This window comes from Diabrotica undecimpunctata, chromosome 1 (genome assembly GCF_040954645.1).
Source record: "Diabrotica undecimpunctata isolate CICGRU chromosome 1, icDiaUnde3, whole genome shotgun sequence".
NCBI classification, from domain to species: Eukaryota; Metazoa; Arthropoda; class Insecta; order Coleoptera; family Chrysomelidae; genus Diabrotica; species Diabrotica undecimpunctata.
Window position 1 is genome coordinate 11,494,735 of NC_092803.1, and position 18,611 is coordinate 11,513,345.

Consider the following 18,611-nt stretch of genomic DNA (forward strand, 5'->3'; position numbering starts at 1 on the left):
TTCACCCTATTTAATAATGTTCCCATAATAAGCTGTAATATTTTAACTGTTTAAAATTAAATCCTGACTTGCGTAAAAAATAGGCAAGTCTTTAATAAATACATATAAATGTTTAAATAAGTCATAATTAATGAAGTCAAAAAATACATTTTAAAATATCTTCCTTATGAAAACGCACGTCAAAAAGCTGAAAATCAAAATTAATAATTAAAGGAATTAGTAAATAGTGCAATAATTTATTTGCTTAATAAGTGGTACTGTGTCTATGTTGGCAGTATATTAAGTATCTCTTTAATAGACGTAACCGATCCCAAGACCGGATAAAATTGGAAGGATCAAGGAATAACCCAACCTGGTACAGATGGTTCCAGCCGCAATGTTGTTTTATTTCAGTAGAGTGGTCCCATTGACTGTTTATACTAGTACCAAGATATGTGTAGCTGTTTACCCTGTCAATTGGCTGGTGATTTACCAAAAGATGTGTATTTAATATTTCGCGCTTACTAACTACCATGTACATTGTTTTGTTCGTATTGAGATCCAAGCCATATTCTCAACTTATGACTACTGCGTCGTCAGCATATCTAATGTTGTTTGGACTTACTCCGTTAACTAAGACGCCTTCCTGTAGTTGTCCCAGTGCTTGCTCGAAGATACGCTCCGAGTACACGTTAAATAGCACTGGAGACAGAATGCACTCTATCTATGGAGATTGTCTCTGTCAACTGGTCATCCACTTTAACGTTGGCAGTTTGGTTGTAATATAAATTATATATAATTTACAAGTCTCTATCATCCAGTCCGCTTCTTTCATGATGGATATGAGCTTGTCCTGTTTTACTCTATCAAGTGCCTTTTTGTAGTCGATTAAACAAATATATACATCACAGTTGACATCCTTGCACCACTGGATAAGTACTTGTATAGCCAATAGAGCTTCTCGGGTGCCTAAGGTATCACGGAATCCAAATTGTGTCCATGACACTTGTTCTTCACATGTTTTATATATATTCTGTAAAAACGTTTTAAGTAAGTGACTCTTTAGGCTAATTATTCTGTAGTCCTCGCATGTTTTTGCATTAATTTTTTTTTTGGTATAGTTACGAAGGTCGACTTTAACCACCTGTAGGGAATATTTCCAGTTATATATATTTTGTTAAATATAGTCGTTATCCATTTTATTCCTTGTTCGTCCATAAGTTTCAGAAATTCTGTATAAAATTTGTCAGACCCTTCAGCTTTACCATTTTAAGTTTTTCTAATAGCTGCCGTGATTTCTTCAATCGGGGGTCCTGTTTGGTATTCTATGTCTTCAATGGCAATCTGCCTTTAATCTGCAAAAGTTACTTCCACATATTTCTTCCAAGTGTCTAGTCTCTCTTCAACATTTAGTAGTGGATTACCTTGGTTGTCTACCAAACATCCAACTCTTCTAGGCTTGTATAAGCCTGCAGCTTCTTCAACTTTTCTGTTCATATTGAATGAATCGTGTTTCTGTTGTAATAGCTGTATTTTCGGACATTGTTCTCTCAGCTATGTGTTTTTAGCTATTCTGATTGCTTTTTTGATCTCTTTGTCTATATTCTATTGTACGATGTCTTGTCCTGATCTTTAACCTTTCGTCTCTCTTCCATCATATCTAGAATCTCATTTGTCATCTACGATTTTTTCTTAATTTTTGGTTGTTTGAAGAATTTTTCTTGTATGTCTTGTGAAACTCTATGCAGTTTTTCAAGCTTCTGGTCTATTAAATCCGTTTGAATAACGGTATTAAAATTGCTATGTATTTGTATATACTGTTTTACACTCTGTTCTGTGCGTTGCTCTTTGAGTAGCCTGATGTCGTATTTTTGGTTGACACTAGGTCGAATCTTCTTTAGCCTGTCCCTCATTTTGCAAATCAGTGGGTTATGGTCTGACTTGATATCGGTCCTGGGTATGTCTTGACTTATGTAATGCTGGTACGGAATCTTTTATTGATCAAAATGTAATCTATTTGATTTCTGACTCTGTGGCCTAAAGTATCTTGAGATTATTTCCACGTGTATAATCTTCTGTATGGGAGTTTGAAGTAAGTGTTAGTAAATACAAACTCTTCTGATACAAATTCTCCCAATCGGTCTTCTCGTTCATTTCTTTCTCTAAGCTCAAACTGTCCTATGAATTCTCCCGATTGTCCCCTCCCAATCTTGGCATTTAAATCACCCATAATCAAGGTAAGATCCTTTTTGGAAAGGTCCGAACCAAACCTAACCTGTATGAAGAGAATAATAATATGTAACCGCAATCTTTCTTTCAATCTTTGTTACAGGTTAATTAAATCCTATGTATGGTCCATATTGTTATACGGCATGAGGACATGGACGTTAAAAATACCCTTCATTAGCAAGTTAGAGGCCTTAGAAATGTGGACCTTGCGATGACTGTTCCACGAGAAATAAGAAAGTCTTAAGTAGCTCAACTACTGAGAGAGAAAGAGGTACTCAACTTAATCAAGGTACGAAAAATGGGATAATTAAGCCATATCCTGAGAGGAAAAAAATTCGCCATTCCTCAACTAATTATCCAAGGAAAGATTAAGGGCAGAAGAGAAGTAGATCAGAGACAAATGTCATGGGTACAGAATATAAAGAACTTAACAGGCATAAATAACAGTGGTGAGCATTTGCATAGGTACCGCAAATACAGACGTTTGGCCCTAAGATAATTCGCCAACGGACTATATGTTCACGGAACTATAAGAAGGAGGACATTCTTACTATTTTTGTTAGTGCTGGTGAGTGTAATTACAAAGTTTTTCATTTTATCGGTATATTTTTTTACTGATACACCTCTGAAACAGTCTTTGTCATTCACATGTCACATTAAGTAAATAAGTAGTTTCAGACAATATTCAGATTGGCCTAGATTATAAAAAAATGCATCACAGCATCTTAAATCGATCTTTAATTCGAATTGTCTAGAATTGGTCTGCGACCAGGCGAAAGTTGTTTCTTGTATTAGTTTTTCCAGCAAGTTATGCAATTGTTCGGAGACAGTGGGTAACAATTTTTGTTGTTTCGCTTTAAAGCGGTCTGCCACTCGTTCTACGAGGCTTGGTCTATTCCCATAGCAAAAATGTTTTGTAATAAATGCTAAGGAGATTAATATTTTAATAAATTTCCAGCTGTGCTACTTGATAGAGGGCAAAACTTGAAATGTTGGTTAAAAAGTTTTTGATAAATGCGAGCTGTCACTACAGAAAATGCAGCTCGTTGTAAAAAGATTTTTTGTCAGAAAATTATGAATATATGTCGTATAGAATATTCAGAAATTAATTTATATCATATGTTTAACAAAAGTTTTACTTAACTAGATAGATAATAAAAATAAAATATGATCAAATTTCTTTAAAAATGTTATAAAAATTATCACCTTGGCAGATTGGGAACAACGACTAAATTGATGAAGTAATTAAACGAAATTACAGAATTTTCTGTAATAAATGCGGCAGCAAATTTTTAAAGAAAGTTAAATTTATTTTACCATGTGTACAGTGCCGGACTGGCTCAAAAAAAGTGCCAAGATTAACTCTAAACTAAGGGCGCCAGCCAGAGTCCTTCTCCTAAGCTTTTTATATTAAACTTTTTTGAGATTCTAATGCGTGTAAAATAAATAAATATTATTTGTAAATGTTTTTTTACGTTTAATCCATAAACTTTAATATATAATCCATACTTCTTTATACGCTTTTGTACTCCAATAATATTTTAAAAAGTGTGAAAAAATGTGTGAAAAACATGGTGATTCATAGTCAATAGAAACTCCCTTTCCGAATTTATTTAGAGTTTTAAGGAAATTAATATTCGAAAATTGAAGTATTTTAAGATTCTATATATGAATCTACTCTTTTAAAAAATCTGAAAAATAAATATCTTGATTGGTGGTTAGTATAACTCTCAATCTGAATTCTGAGTGATTTTAACTAGAATGGAATAGAATAGAAATATGCTTTATTGTCACTGAAAATTGTACCATTTTATGGACGTCCTTTGTACCTTACACGATTCGTTTAACATAGATAAGAAGATTAGAGAAATCACCGCAAGCTACAGACGCAGACACAGAAATAAACCAATTGACGGCAGCAGGCAGATAGCAGCAGACAACGAAACAAAAATACGAACATGGAAAGTATAGAAGGCCTCTTTCAATATGAAAGACTCAGTCCAACAATATCAAAAGAACTAGACAGCGGACCAATAATAGTAAATGCAGAGGTACTATATACGCTCAAGAATATGAAAAATGGAAAGGCTCCTGGTCCAGATGAGATGCCTGTTAAGCTATTAAGTTATTAAAAAAGACAATATAGATGTGCTTACTAAACTTTTTAATACAGTTTATGAAACAGGAGAAATACCGCATGATTGGCTATAAGAATGCTTTCTATTCTTATACTAACTTCATTAAGAAGGATACTTTGGAACAATCGATAAATCTGGATCCTTTGACCCTTCCAAGAGTTAGATTAACCAATAACTCGAACAGTCGATATCTTCTAGCAAGATTAAGGGATCAATATCAGGAAATGCGGTTAAGGGAGTACCGGTTAAGAAATGCCCAGGAGTTAATGGTTGTAAATTATTAGGATCATTAGATAATGCATAAAGCGGTCGAAAATTAAAAATAGCTTCTATTTGGATTAAAACGGTATATAACTCCTCGAAAGTCAATACAGAATTACTCATTAAACAAAATTCAAAATTCAAAAAGTCAAATTCAGAATTTAATGTGAAAAAATTACTTAATTCCTTAAGTTGATTACTGGCACCAACAAAGTTAGTCCCGTTGTCACTATGTATAGTGTGGGGATTGCCTCGACGGGAAATAAATCGTTTGAACGTTGCTAAAAAAGCATTAGAAGATAACTCACTAACCAACTCTAAAAAATGATAGAATCAAACGGATATTTGTTCTACAAATTAGGATGGCGATCTTGCTACCATTTAGAGCGTACTAAGTCCTGTAATTACTTCCAACTTGAAGGACCACCCACTGGCGTGGGAAATAAGAACACAAGCAGTTTAAACAATATGTAGTTTAATAATTGAATGTAGGTATACTCAATACGCGAGAGTCTAAAATCTTAAACCAGAAATGCGTCGAATATGATCAAATACGAAACTAACACTAACTAATATGCGAGAGTTAAACCTCTAACCAAATAGCGACTAGCAAAGCTGGGATACAATTTTATACTGAAATACTTAAAATTCTGATTGCAATGCATGACTATTGCAAGGGATTTGCGGGGAACGGGGGAGAACTTCGATATTTCTATACAGAAGTAGGTAAAACTCACCTTTTGAATTCTTTCTAACAGGAAAATTTTGGGAATTAGTCGGAGAAAGTTAATCTGTGAGTAAAAATAACTTTTCAATACATTATCGGCTTTCATGAGAATTTGCTGGAGAATTTACCTCGGTAGATTTTAAGACGTGTAAGGGTATTGCTACCAGTGGCGTAGCAACAATTAGATACATTTCTTATAGAAATTTATCCAGATTTCCTTTTTACTATTGATGTGATTTGATTTGTAATTTAGATATCTGTTGGTGTGTGTTGGTTTTCTATACACCTGAGTCTCATATCCAGTATCGTTCTTTGAGATTAAAACATCCAAGAAAGGTGTTTTATTATATTCCTTCTCTATATAACTTCTTGGTTGGTGGTCATTCTGTTATTTGATCAGACAGAGACTTTTCTCAAATTGAAAATCACCAGAGAAACCGTGCACCAGTTACAATTTATTCGCCAGACGGTTGGGTGAATATAATTATGAAAGCAAAAAAAAACCCTTTTGTTGTTACCCAGATGACACAAAATGATTTTTACAGTTTTAAACCTCTTCTCAATAATGGTAATAAAAACGCATGTTTTCTTGACAAGCAGAGCTTAGATTTTGCAGGAACATACAGCTTTCGATTTAAAATTACAAAATTTAGGATAATTTTTTGTCAAACATAGTATCAATGGAGAATATCAAGAAGTTAATGTCATAAGAAAAGGCTGACATGTAACAATGGAGTTGTCAAACATTTACAAAAAATACAAAGAGGCTCTGGTAATTGAAGAAAATACAACAAAAAATATAAAAAGTTTATTACCTTATATTCCGCCAGTCTACCATACTTTTTATAATTAGTTAAAATAAGCTACTGATAATTGTAATGAAGAAGTGGAAATTGTAGATATATAATTTTATTGTATTTGGACCTTTGAACAAAAAGGTCCAAATACAATACATATCAGAAAAAGAGTGGGAAGACTACTATAAAGAACTACTCACAGAAAACCGCTCAGATTTCATAGAGACAGACACAGAACAGGAACAACAACAAAATCAGAATGAAGAACAGATTGAGATAACATTAATCGAAGTAAAGAATGCCATAAAGACTTTAAAGAACAAAAATCAGGGGGCCAGGAGGAATCGTTAATGAACTAATTAAGTACGGAACGGACAAACTACACAGAATTATACACGAAATGTTCAGTAACGCTATAAACCTGAACGAAATACCAGATGAATGGTCCAAAGCATATATAACCTCAATACATAGAAAGGTAGATAAGAAATGCGGGAACTACAGAGGCATCAGTTTGATAGCATGTATGGGCAGGTTATATGGAAAAATACTGAAAGAAAAACTGGAAAAATCTATCTCAAATAAAATCGGAGAAGATCAGGCGGGGTTTACGGCAGGAAGATCTTGCATAGACCCCATATATACACTCCAACAATTAATTGAAAAAAAAAATGGCAAAAAATAGACCAGTACACATGGTATTCATAGATTTAAAAAAGGCATATGACACTTCGCTGGGTTGGTCATGTAGTAAGAATGGAGACAGAAAGATTGCCGAAACTAGCCCTAGATAGTAAAATGCAGGGCGCAAGACCAAAACGAAGGCCACGGAAAAGATGGGAGGATGAAGTGGCAGCGGACGCGCAAAATTTGCTAGACGCGAGAACCTGGAGAAGATCGGCGCGGGACCGACAAGGTTGGAGGCATAGTTTGGAGGAGACCAAGGCCCGATTTGGGCTGTAGCGCCATTGGAGAGAGAGATATGACACGGTCCCCAGAAAACAACTATGGAACACGATGAAGGAAATCGGAATAACTCAGAGGTTAATAGAAGCCGTAAAAAACCTCTACAACAACAACAAGGTAAGAGTTAAAACCGGCAATAAATATTCCAACGAATTTAAGACCACAAAAGGCTTATTGCAGGGATGCTCTACATCTCCGACACTGTTCAAGATATTCTTCGAACAAATATTAAAACCATGGAAAAGGAAATGTGAAGGGATGGGAATACCAATACGGGACAACTTTCTGTACACATTAAGCTTTGCAGATGACCAAGTGGTAACGGCTCAAGATGAAGAAGATCTGTGCTATATGCTCCGAAAATTGGAAAAGGAATACACAAAAATGGACTGGAAATAAATATAAAAAAGACCGAATATTTAACAATAGGGAAATTAACGGCACTGACAAATTCAAATATTCAGGATTCATACTCTCAAAAAATGGAACTAACGAGCAAGAGATAACCAGCAGATTAGCACAGACAAGAACATGTATTAAACAAATGAACGGGGTACTGTGGGATAGACAGATTACCAGAAATAAAAGAAGAGAATTTATAACACCTTGGTACGCAGTGTAATTACCTATGGAGCAGATAATTGGGTAATAAATAAACGAAACAGGTCCAAATCACAGCAACTCAAATGGAGTTCATGAGAAGAAGCTGCAGAGTGACAAAAATGGATCGCATCATAAATGAGAAGATAAAACGAAGAATGGCAGTAGAACAAGATATACTCAGCTACATCGAAGAAAAACGTTTAATTTGGTATGGACATGTGAGAAGAACAGATCATACAAGATGGATAGCAAAGATTTCGGATTGGAGCCCAATAGGAAGGAGGAAAAGAGGTAGACCTCGAAGATCATGAAGGGATGAAGTGGACAAGGCCATGGAAAGACGAGACCTTAGAGATGGAGAATGGCAGAACAGAAAGGACTGGAGACGTTGGCTGAAAGAAGGAAGGTGGCGACAGCTGTAAAAATTCTTATATAGATAGATAGATAATTTTATTGTTCTTTTTCCAATGTAGTTTGACGATTTTCTAAATTGAAGAAGATTTAAGCCACATTTTTTTTAAATAAACCTAGTTTTAATTACTATTTAAATAGGATTAAGCCACAATTAAAGGCTAAAATACGTTAATTGACGTTTCAATTTCCACTTCGGAAATCGTTCTCAAAATACAAACATTAGTAAATTAAACAAATTTTGTTTTTTGTTACTTAGTGAAAAATTCTTCTAATAATTTAATTTTATCTGACTCATCTATATTGAATAAACACCAAATTTATTTGAAGGTAAACTAAATGCACGATCAAATACTTACCATGTCGGGATAGTATTATGAGGTTTTTTCCTGGTTTTTCCCTCATAATTTAGTATCGAATTACTAACAGGAGAATTTTACTATCATCATGGCATCTATTTGTCTTTTTAAAGACGAATTACATGTTATGATCTTTTCTGACGGATATTCTCAAGTTAAAGTTGATTTCATGTAATCGAATGAACTATCTTATAAGTAAAGTCGTCCCAGGAACGCAACTCAACAATATTGGCAATATCATTTTAAAGTTGTCTACTTTAAAATGTATAATGTATGTCTGAATTGTCAATATAGATGAGTCAGATAAAATTAAATTATTAGAAGAATTTTTCACTTTTTACTACTAATTTACTAATGTTTGTATTTTGAGAACGATTTCCGAAGTGGAAATTGAAACGTCAATAAACGTATTTTAACCTTTAATTGTGGCTTATTCCCATTTAACTAGTAATTAATTTAAAATGCCACAAGAAAATAGCTTTAGAACAATATTAAGAAACCTAGTTTTGTTTATAAATTTGGTTTTTTCTGTAAAATAATGAATTCTTATGAGTTTTAATGAATAACACAATTAAATAACAAGAGTTTTGGTTTTCTGAAATTCAATAAATATTTTTAAGATTTTTTTAAAACTTTTAACCTTAATATGTCAGCTTTATAATTTTGTGACTTACCATTATGTTGCAATAAGGTCTTCAAGTGATAAGAAATTACTTGTTCTTGTTAGCTCATAATAATTTTATTGTTTCATAACATCCAGCGAATTCTATAAATATTTCATTAAAAAAAACGCATGTATGTACATACTTGTTTGGAGTTGGACTAATTTTTTTTTATAAATTTTCTCTTACTTATTTGCTGGTACATATAGCGATGTTGTTTAAAATGTAAATCGACGATCAAATAAGTCTAAAACTAGAGCAAAAATGTTCTATTAATTAGAAGAATAATACCTAATAACGAGTAAGATATTTTTATGATTGTTTCATTCCTTCGTAAGTTTTAATTTTAGTCTTAATAAGGAAACTAGCGTGTTTCTGCAATTTTTTACCTATTATGTTATTTTAGTATACATATAATAGTTAGATAATTGTATTTTTATTGCTTACTGGGAGTAAAAATTTATAATTTTTCTTTATTTTATGATAGAAATGACCTAATTTGTTAATTTGTCCAGTAAATGTATTTCTGTTATCCAACAGCACTTTTTTTACTTTTTCGTTTTCAGAACTTTTTCGACCCAATATTGGGCTACTCCAATGCTTGCTAGAAACCTATATTATTATGGGAAGAAGATCCAGACATTCTATTAAATTCGCAAAGTCATATCCAGGTGCTGACGTAGGTTCTGATCACAATCCGGTTGTTGCTGAAATCAGATTAAATCTAAAACAATCTAAACAAAGCTACATTAGACACAACATCGATCTGTCTACACAAAGAAACAAAATTTAACGTTGAAACAAGGATAAATCAAGAACTACTACCAGCTACAACTGATAACAGAAAAGGTCAGGATGCAACAGAAGGATCATTAAAACTATAAACAAAACACGGTATGCCAAGATACACAGAGAAATTCTAAAGAAAAAATTGGTTGAATAAGAAATGCTGTGAAATAGACGTTTATTCAAATAATTTAATTACTAAATTATCTCGAGTTCATAAGAATTTTATAAAAGCATATACAAATCAATTTTAATACACGTAAATAATTTATTTAAAGTGAATAACCACGTTGGTCATGTAAAAAATAAGTTTATTAATCTCCCAATTGAACGATAACGCAACAATACGCGGAAAACCCTACTTTTTTTAAACAACCCAATTACATACTGAATTATAGCCAATGCCAGTGGTTTACCGGAGTATTTAATCGTAAAATATGTTCTATTATTTTGAATAATCGTTACTAAAACAGTCTCAGCTAGCAAACAGCAATGCACCGATGCGTTAACAGCCAGTCAATCAAATAATAGTCTTACGTAAAATCACCACTTTCGCGAAAAACGCAATATTCAACCTATAATAATGTCAATCTGAAAAAAATTCTCCTTTCTCTGACAAATAAATCGATTGTAACAAGTGAAATCATTTTAGAACAAAGCTTCAGTGTAATTTATGCACTTGTGATAACACCATCGTTCAAAAAGCGATATGCACGATGTTACTGTATAAATTTATAAATGTTTTGTTGTTTGCAGTGTTAGTGTGCGCGCAGAATCCGCCTCCTAGAAACCCCAGGACTATACAAACGTTTCTTACTAGCGTTGGTGATTTATTCGGGTACGATGTGTTCAAACGGCCTAGGATAGTGATTAACATCCCCGCTGCGTTTCCAGCAGGTGCACCTGCACCGGCACCTGCACCTGCACCAGCTCCAGCGCCTGCCCCAGCAGCAGCTCCAGCTCCTGCCCCGGCTCCAGCTCCAGCACCAGCCGCTCCACCTGCGGCAGCGGCAGCTGCTTCTCCTGTGATAGCCGCCCCTAACTTGTTAACCGAGAGTGTTCGACGGCAATTCAGTATTAATTTAAACTGGGATAGAAATGCTTCACCCCCTCAAAACGACCCTGTTATATCTGCTGTAGTTGTGTCACCACCGGGATTATCCGTACCGGTTCCAGCTGCTTCGGCTCCAGTAGCTCCCCCTGCAGCTCCTGCTCCAGCTCCAGCAGTACTGCAAGCACCGCTGCCTCCACCACCTTCTCCCAGACAAAGGGAAAGAGAACAGGAAAGAGATAGGGAAAGGTCAGTTGATTATGAAGAACAGCAGGAACGAGAGGAATACGAAGATCGGCCCAAACGTTTTCATATCGATATACCAGACTACACAAATTTAGAAGAATTAACAGAAACAAAAAGAGAAGTTGTTAATAATGGAGATGCGTCGAAAGTGAGATTTAAAGAGGACTTTCAAAACTACTGGAAAAATGCTCCCTGGAAAGTCGAACAAGGCTACAAGTATATAGTTCCCCAAGAATCAGCTTCTCAAGTCGCTACAAACCTGATGGCAGTGAATAATCCAAATGCAATTCCACAAGAGTTATCCAAATACGAGGAGCTACCCTTACCCAAGGAAAACAAAGTACGTAGTTTAAAAATTATTAACAATATAGGTGTTTACGCCAAAGATTCTGTCTCGGCACCATCTACTCCTGTAACATATATCCAAAAAGCACCATACAATGATGATTTTCATCAAGAACCCTCATATCTAACATCAAAGGTGGTTAATGCAGAGCTTCTTAACTACTTCAACCAGAAAAATATCCAAAACAATCCAATTAAAGTTAGCAATGAAGAAGCAGAACCATCTTACCTTACTTCAAAAGTAGTAAATGCTGAATTACTGAACTTTTATAAACAGAAATTTAAAGAAGATGCTGCGAATAAACAACAAGAAGTTGACCAAACGGAACAAGTAAATCCTAATAATAATCAGCAACAGTTTTCATTGCCATATGCACAGGAAGGTAACTATGAAAATGCTCCTTTTAATATATATTCATTTCCTCAAAATTACCAACAAGAGATACCAGCTGACACCCCAGTGATTATAAACTATATTCAAGAAGGTAACCCATTAGATTTTTATGCCAAACCTCAATCGGATTTTAAGATTGAAGTTAACAGCGAGGAAGCAAGTGGAGAAAAATCTGAACAAAACAAAAACGAAGATAAACTTGAAGAAACAAACGAAAAGCAAAATTACAAAGAAGCAGAAGGCGAAGATACTGATGATAGAAAGACTGTTAATATATTTGACAATAATGCTAAAGAAAACCTTGAAGTAGAACATATCTCTGATAACGCAGAAGATAACGAAAATGAAGCTGAAGCACAAAAAGAAGAATCTAAAAAAGAAGAAACTGAAAAATCTAATCAAGAAGTTGATGAAGATGATTTACCTAAAGGAAAACAGAAAGAACAAACTACACAAGAAGAAGAGAAGGAAGAAGTTAAAGACGAAGAGCCGGATGGAGAGTACGAAAAGGCTAGAGATACAACCTACGACAGTAAAGATATAGACAGTTTTATAAAAACCCACTTTGGAGATTACAACCCGCCAGACTATGACAAGATTCGGGAACAAATAATATCTGAAGGTGATGCAAGAGTCGAACATGCATCTGAATCTTCTGATAACGAAGAAAAAGAAGAATCAAAAGATGAAAATGAAGAAGCTAGAAATGAAAATGAAGAATCCAGAAACGAAAATGAAGAATCCAGAAACGAAAATGAAGAATCCAGAAACGAAAATGAAGAATCCAGAAACGAAAATGAAGAATCCAGAAACGAAAATGAAGAATCCAGAGATGAAAATGAAGAATCTAAATCGAAGAATGAAAAACAAAAGTCTAAAGATGAGAGGGAAGAAGCTAATAATGGCAATGATAACGAAAACGAAGAAATAGCAAAAATCAAAGAACTGGAACGGCAACATGAACAGGAGTTCCCCTCAGTGTTTCCGAAGTTGGGACAAGGAACGGAATATGAAGATTTTTATAAAGCATTTAAAAAAGACAAATCAACAAATAAAAAGAATATTAAACAACAGGAAAAAGAAAATGACAACTATTATAAAAATCTCAATTCTGCCGATGATGATGGTGATGAAAAAAGAGATTCATCGAAAAATATTGAAAAGTTTAAGTACAAAGATGAAAAGAAATCAAAATCGCTGAAAGAAAAAGAAAAGGTCAAAGATTTTAACGTACATGATAGTTACAAGAAAATCAAAGATGCTTTTACTAAAAATCTAGAGAAGAATAACAAACACAAGTTTCCGAAAGACAAAGTAAAGAATTATGTTAAGTCTGAACCCAAGAAGCAATTTACTGATAAAGACAATCACGAATCTACAGACAAGACAGTGATTCACCCTCTATACTCAGGTGTCTGGCGTATCGGCAGCCTTTCCGAGCTCTACAAAGCAAACAAACCTGTAGCGGTTCCCTTTGACCACGACTACAGCGCCTCAGAATATAGGGATAAAAATAACCGACCAAAAAGAGACCTAGAGGGGTACGAGGACGGTGCAGAACAAATCAGCCTTTACGAGAAGGACAACGAATATGTGCCTGAACAGTATAACGAAGAATTTTCTTACGACATCGACATTTCCGAGCCAAAAACTCCGGATTATAAGGCACTTGAAGCCAAAGAATACAAAGAGGTAGATGATAAGCTATCACCAAACGCTAAGATTCTGAGTAAGGAGTTGGGAAGGAAAACTAGTGTTGTTAGGGTGATGAAACCATCGACAGTGATTACATAAGTAACGAATTAGGTTATGTATCGTCCAATTTTATATTTACTTCGCAGTTCAACACATTTTATTTTTGTATTTTCATCAATTCTGTCAGATGTTTAATATTAAGTTTTTAAAATGTTTTGCTATTATTTTTAAGCTCATTGCATTCATAAGCTTTTTGCTATTGTCAAAGCTCTAACTGTTTTTACATAAAAATCATTTTCTTTCAGTTCTTCTAAAATTTATTGTTCAATTTCTTTGTACTATGATTATTATCTATATTTTTTATCCCTTCTTTCATCCGTTAGGTATTTCTTCCATGTTTTCATTTTTCATCTATTTTTGTATCATCCATAAGCTTGTTCATTCTTTGTTTGATATATTTGATCCTACTATTCCTATTAATACCATTCTTTAGAAGAAAATGCTAGTTGTTTGTATCTGTATCCATACATTCAAAATTTCTTCGACGATGTATCCGTATATTGCATTTTATCAGGATGTCCGTCGAATGCCTTTGTCAAGTCTATCAAGTAAATCAATAGCGAGTTGTTTTATTCGATGAATTTGTCTGTTTAAGTTGTCTTATAAAATTGCATCTGTTGTAGATCTATTTCTTCGAAAGCCTTGTAGACGAGGCGGTATCAGTTTTGGGTTGAGTACATCGTATAGTATCGTATTTTTTTGTTTTAACTGCTTCGAAATATTATCAGGGATGATAATTTCACTTCAAAAGGTGAGCTTAATTTTTTATTAAACGATTTGGGAAAAAAATTTTTTATTTAAAAAAAATATAGAATAATTTTTTCAATTTTCAATTTACAATACAACATATTAATAAAAAGCTTAGATTAAAAGAGATTTTACAGTTATGTCTTCTAGAATTATCTAATTTTTATTTTTTGTATATTATATGAATATTTAATTTTTTTGCATTTAAATAGTTTAAAAAATGACTTTAGTAATCGATTCGAGATTTAATACATTATTAAATAAAAAATTAATTTAATAAATCCTGGATCGATTACTTATTAGGTCATTTTTTAAAGTATTTGAATGCAAAAAAATTTTAAATTCATATAATTTTATTGGTGTAAAATATAAAACATTCAAAAAATAAGAAATTAAATAATTTTATGAGATACAATCTATTCTAATCTAAGCCTTTTATTATTATATTTTACTTGTAATTGAAAAATTATTCTATTTGTTTATTAGCTTAAAAATTGTACAGTTCTTTAAAAATTTCCCAAGCTCTTCTATTTAACGGATTTCAATTATGCTAATTTTATCGGAAAGTTTGGATATACTTTTATGTGTAAAAAATTTTACATCGTATATAGCTATTCGGACTTTTGAGACGGCTGTTCTGAAAAGTTCATTTGATATATATTCGTACCACTCTCTCAGGTTGCACAGCCATGACATTCTACGCCTCCCTATGCTTCTCTTTCCTTGGATCTTTCCCTGCATAATCAGTTGGAGCAAGGTGTATTTCTCTCCACGTGTAATATTTCCGAAATATTCCAATTTTCTTGTTTTAATTATATTCAAAATTTCTATTTCTTTATTCATCTTTCTCAGAACCTCTTTGTTTGTGACGTGTTCTGTCCACGATATTTTCAGAATTCTTCTATACACCCACAGCTCGAATGATTCCAGTTTTTTCATTGATGTCGCATTTAAGATCCAAGATTCCATTCCATAAGACAAAGTCGAAATAATATAGCACCTCGCCAACCTAACTCTTAGTTTCAATTTTAAATCCCTTGTACATAGCACTCTTCTCATTTTGTTGAAATTTGCTCTAGCCTTTTCTATTCTGATTTTGATTTCCTGAATGTAATCACTTGTGAAGTTAATCATTGTTCCCAGATATGCATATTTGTCCACTCGTTCGACGTTGGTTCAGTTTATTAAAAGATTCTCGTTATTTCTTTGAGTTTTAGATATTCTCATAAATTTCGTCTTCTTGACGTTCATTGTTAGACCGTACTTTTTCCATACTCCGCTATTCTGGTCACCAGTCTCTGAATATCTTCAATATTTTCGGATAAGATCACAGTGACGTCCGCATATCTAATGTTGTTAATGGGAACTCCATTTACCTTTATTCCATCTGTTTCACCCTCAAGAGTTTTTCAGGATCTCTTCGGAGTAGGCATTAAAAAGAATTGGCGAAAATACGCATCTAATTTCAATTTCTTCTGACAGCTGTTCGTTAATGTATTAACGTGGTTTTGCTCGTTGTTTATAGTATAAATTTGATATGATCCTGAGGTCGTTGTAGCCAATCTTCTTTGATTTCAGGACATTCATTAATTGTTCATGTCGTACTTTATCGAATGCTTTATTATAGTCAATAAAACATGTGTATATATCTTGATTGGCGTTCAGGCATCTTTGTATCAGCATATTAAGCGAAAAAAGAGCTTCACGCGTTCCTAGACCTTTGCGAAAACCAAATTGTGTATCATTAACTATGTCCAGTTTGTGATATATTCGTTTATGGATAACTTTTACTAGTAACTGTAGCACATGAGACATCAAGCTTATGGTGCGGTAATCGCTGCATTCTCTTGCGATTTTCTTGTGTACTGGTAATTCCCTATGCTTTGTTCTCTAATTATACCAGTCATTACTTTATATGTTACATTCAGTAAATTAATTGCTCGGTAGTTTTTGCATATTCTATGATCTCCTTGTTTTGGGATTTCACTTCTTCTTCGATTCATCGGGCATTATTTCTTTACTCCATATATTCCGTATTAGTTCATAAATCTGTCTCTCTAGTGCCTCCCTACCGTATTTTATAAGTTCTGTACATATTCCGTCTCCTCCCGCTGTTTTCTCTTTCACTTCTGTATAAGTAAATTCTTCTTCTTATTATTATTCTGTGTTCGTTATTTTTTCTCCTTCTTCTTCTCGATCCGTTTCTTAATATAGTTCTTCGAAATACTTCTGCCATTTTTCTGTTTCTATAGCTATATAAGCTGTTCTTTTTCGGTTACCTAGTTTTAAGTATTGGTACAATGGTTTTGAATTGTGTCTTTTATTTTCTATTTCTATCTCGTTCATAATTTCTTCTACTTTTTGATTTTTTTTTCAATTTAAATAATTTCTTTGTGTTTTGCCTTTGATCTTTGTATTCTTCTCGTTCCTCTTCTTTGCTTGTGCTTAACCATTTAAATCTTGTTTTATTCTTTCCTTCCACAGCTAATTTGCACTCGTCATCAAACCAATTACTTTTTTCTTTTATTTTGGATTTTGTCAACCGCTTTCCCTGTTGCATTGTTTATTCCTTGTTTGATTTTTTTTCACTGTTCCTCCATTTATTGTTCTTTGAACTGCATCTCTGTATTTACTTCTTGTACAAATCTTCTTATTGCTTCTTTCTCTTTTAATTTATCTACGTCCCATTTTCTCTGTGCTTTTCGCCTTTCATTCTTTGATGTTATTATTTTACATTTTGTAATTACTAGCATATGGTCCGAATCGATGTTGGCCCCTTTGTGAGATCTAACTTCATTTATCGATTGTTTTGTGTCTTTTTAATCAGTACATGGTCTATTTTATTTCCCTTCAGACTTCCTGGTCTCATCCATGTTATTTTGTGTACGTTTTTGTGTTTATATCCCATGCTACTTATGTCCATGTTTAATGCCGCTGCTAAATTGTATAGTCTTTCTCCATTATTGTTTGTTGTGTTATGTATTGAGTTTGCACCTGCAACCTCTCTGAAGCAATTTTCTTTACCTATTTGGGCGTTAAAATCTCCTATAAGAATTAATATATCTTTTCCGGGGATTTCTGGGCGTTTTCTTCTAGTGTTTCATACAACTGCTGTTTTGACAAGTCATCAGTGTTTTCTGTGGGTGCATAGACATTTATTATGAACAATTTGTTCTGTTTGCTGTTTACTCTTATGTATAATATTCTTTTACTTATGGGTTTAAATTCGATAACTTTATGTCTCATTTCTCTTATCACCATAGAAGCCGTTCCTCCATATCCCTGTTTTTCTTCGCCTGCATACCATACTGTATAATTTTACTTTTCGATTTTTCCATGTCCCCCCATATGGTTTCCTGAATTCCTGCAATATACATCTTGTATTGTTTTAACTGTGTCGGTAGTTCTTTCATTTTTTCTGTTTCCAGCAGCATCCTCACGTTCCATGTTCCAATGTTTTTTGCCATTTTCTTAATTATTTTTCTCTTTTTTGTATTTTTCTTATTATTCTGAATATACTTTGACTCATTTTCCTCTTAGTTTGCATTTTCTGTTTCCTTTTCATCCATCTATTCTTCTTTTTCTAGTTTTTTTGAGTATTTTCAATATCTGTGAGTTTATTTTCTTTTGCATTCCATTTAAGCACAAACATTTAGATTGTAAAATTATTTTACAAAAACTACTCAATTGATTGTGCTAAAATTTTATGTAGTCTTTTTTTTTAGAAGATTTTCTGGGCAAATGTTCGCAAACGTTCTAAATGGCTTTTAATTACCTGAAAATAGTTATTGGAAGAACATTGATTTTGACTCTTTTTTAATGGTTTTTGCAAATTTGGCAATAATAATAATTATTTTGTAAATTCACAATCAATTAAATCTTGTAGAAAATTTAATTGTAAAACTTTTTGTCTTTACAAAATTTTTCGAAAATGCATTGCTGCCCAGATATAGCATTGAATTTTTTAAATTTTTTTCACAAATTGATTAATAAAAAAATTAAGCCCAATTTTTGAAGTGTCCGTAGTGGATGTTTTGAAGTCCATAGTGAGATTATCATTTCTAATATTATTTCGAAGCGATTAGCAAAAAAATGTGTTTTACAACAAATACCGCCTGGTGTAATGATGTTCGCCTTTATTTAAAACTCTTACTT

The 18,611-nt window shown here is 33.3% G+C and overlaps 2 protein-coding genes across 2 annotated transcripts in view; both read left to right on the forward strand.

Moving 5' to 3' along the window:
* Positions 1 to 18,611, forward strand: part of LOC140444663 (uncharacterized) — a 129,342-nt gene that overhangs the window by 99,808 nt on the left and 10,923 nt on the right. The window lies entirely within an intron of this gene.
* Positions 10,409 to 14,532, forward strand: LOC140437743 (uncharacterized). The gene has a single exon (XM_072527441.1). It carries the CDS (start codon positions 10,635 to 10,637, stop codon positions 13,746 to 13,748), a length of 3,114 nt encoding a protein of 1,037 aa, XP_072383542.1. The 5' UTR covers positions 10,409 to 10,634; the 3' UTR covers positions 13,749 to 14,532.

What these genes read in the sequence shown, in the direction of transcription:
- LOC140437743 (XM_072527441.1), top strand. Translation starts at nt 10,635, where the DNA reads ATGTTACTGTATAAATTTATAAATGTTTTGTTGTTTGCAGTGTTAGTG.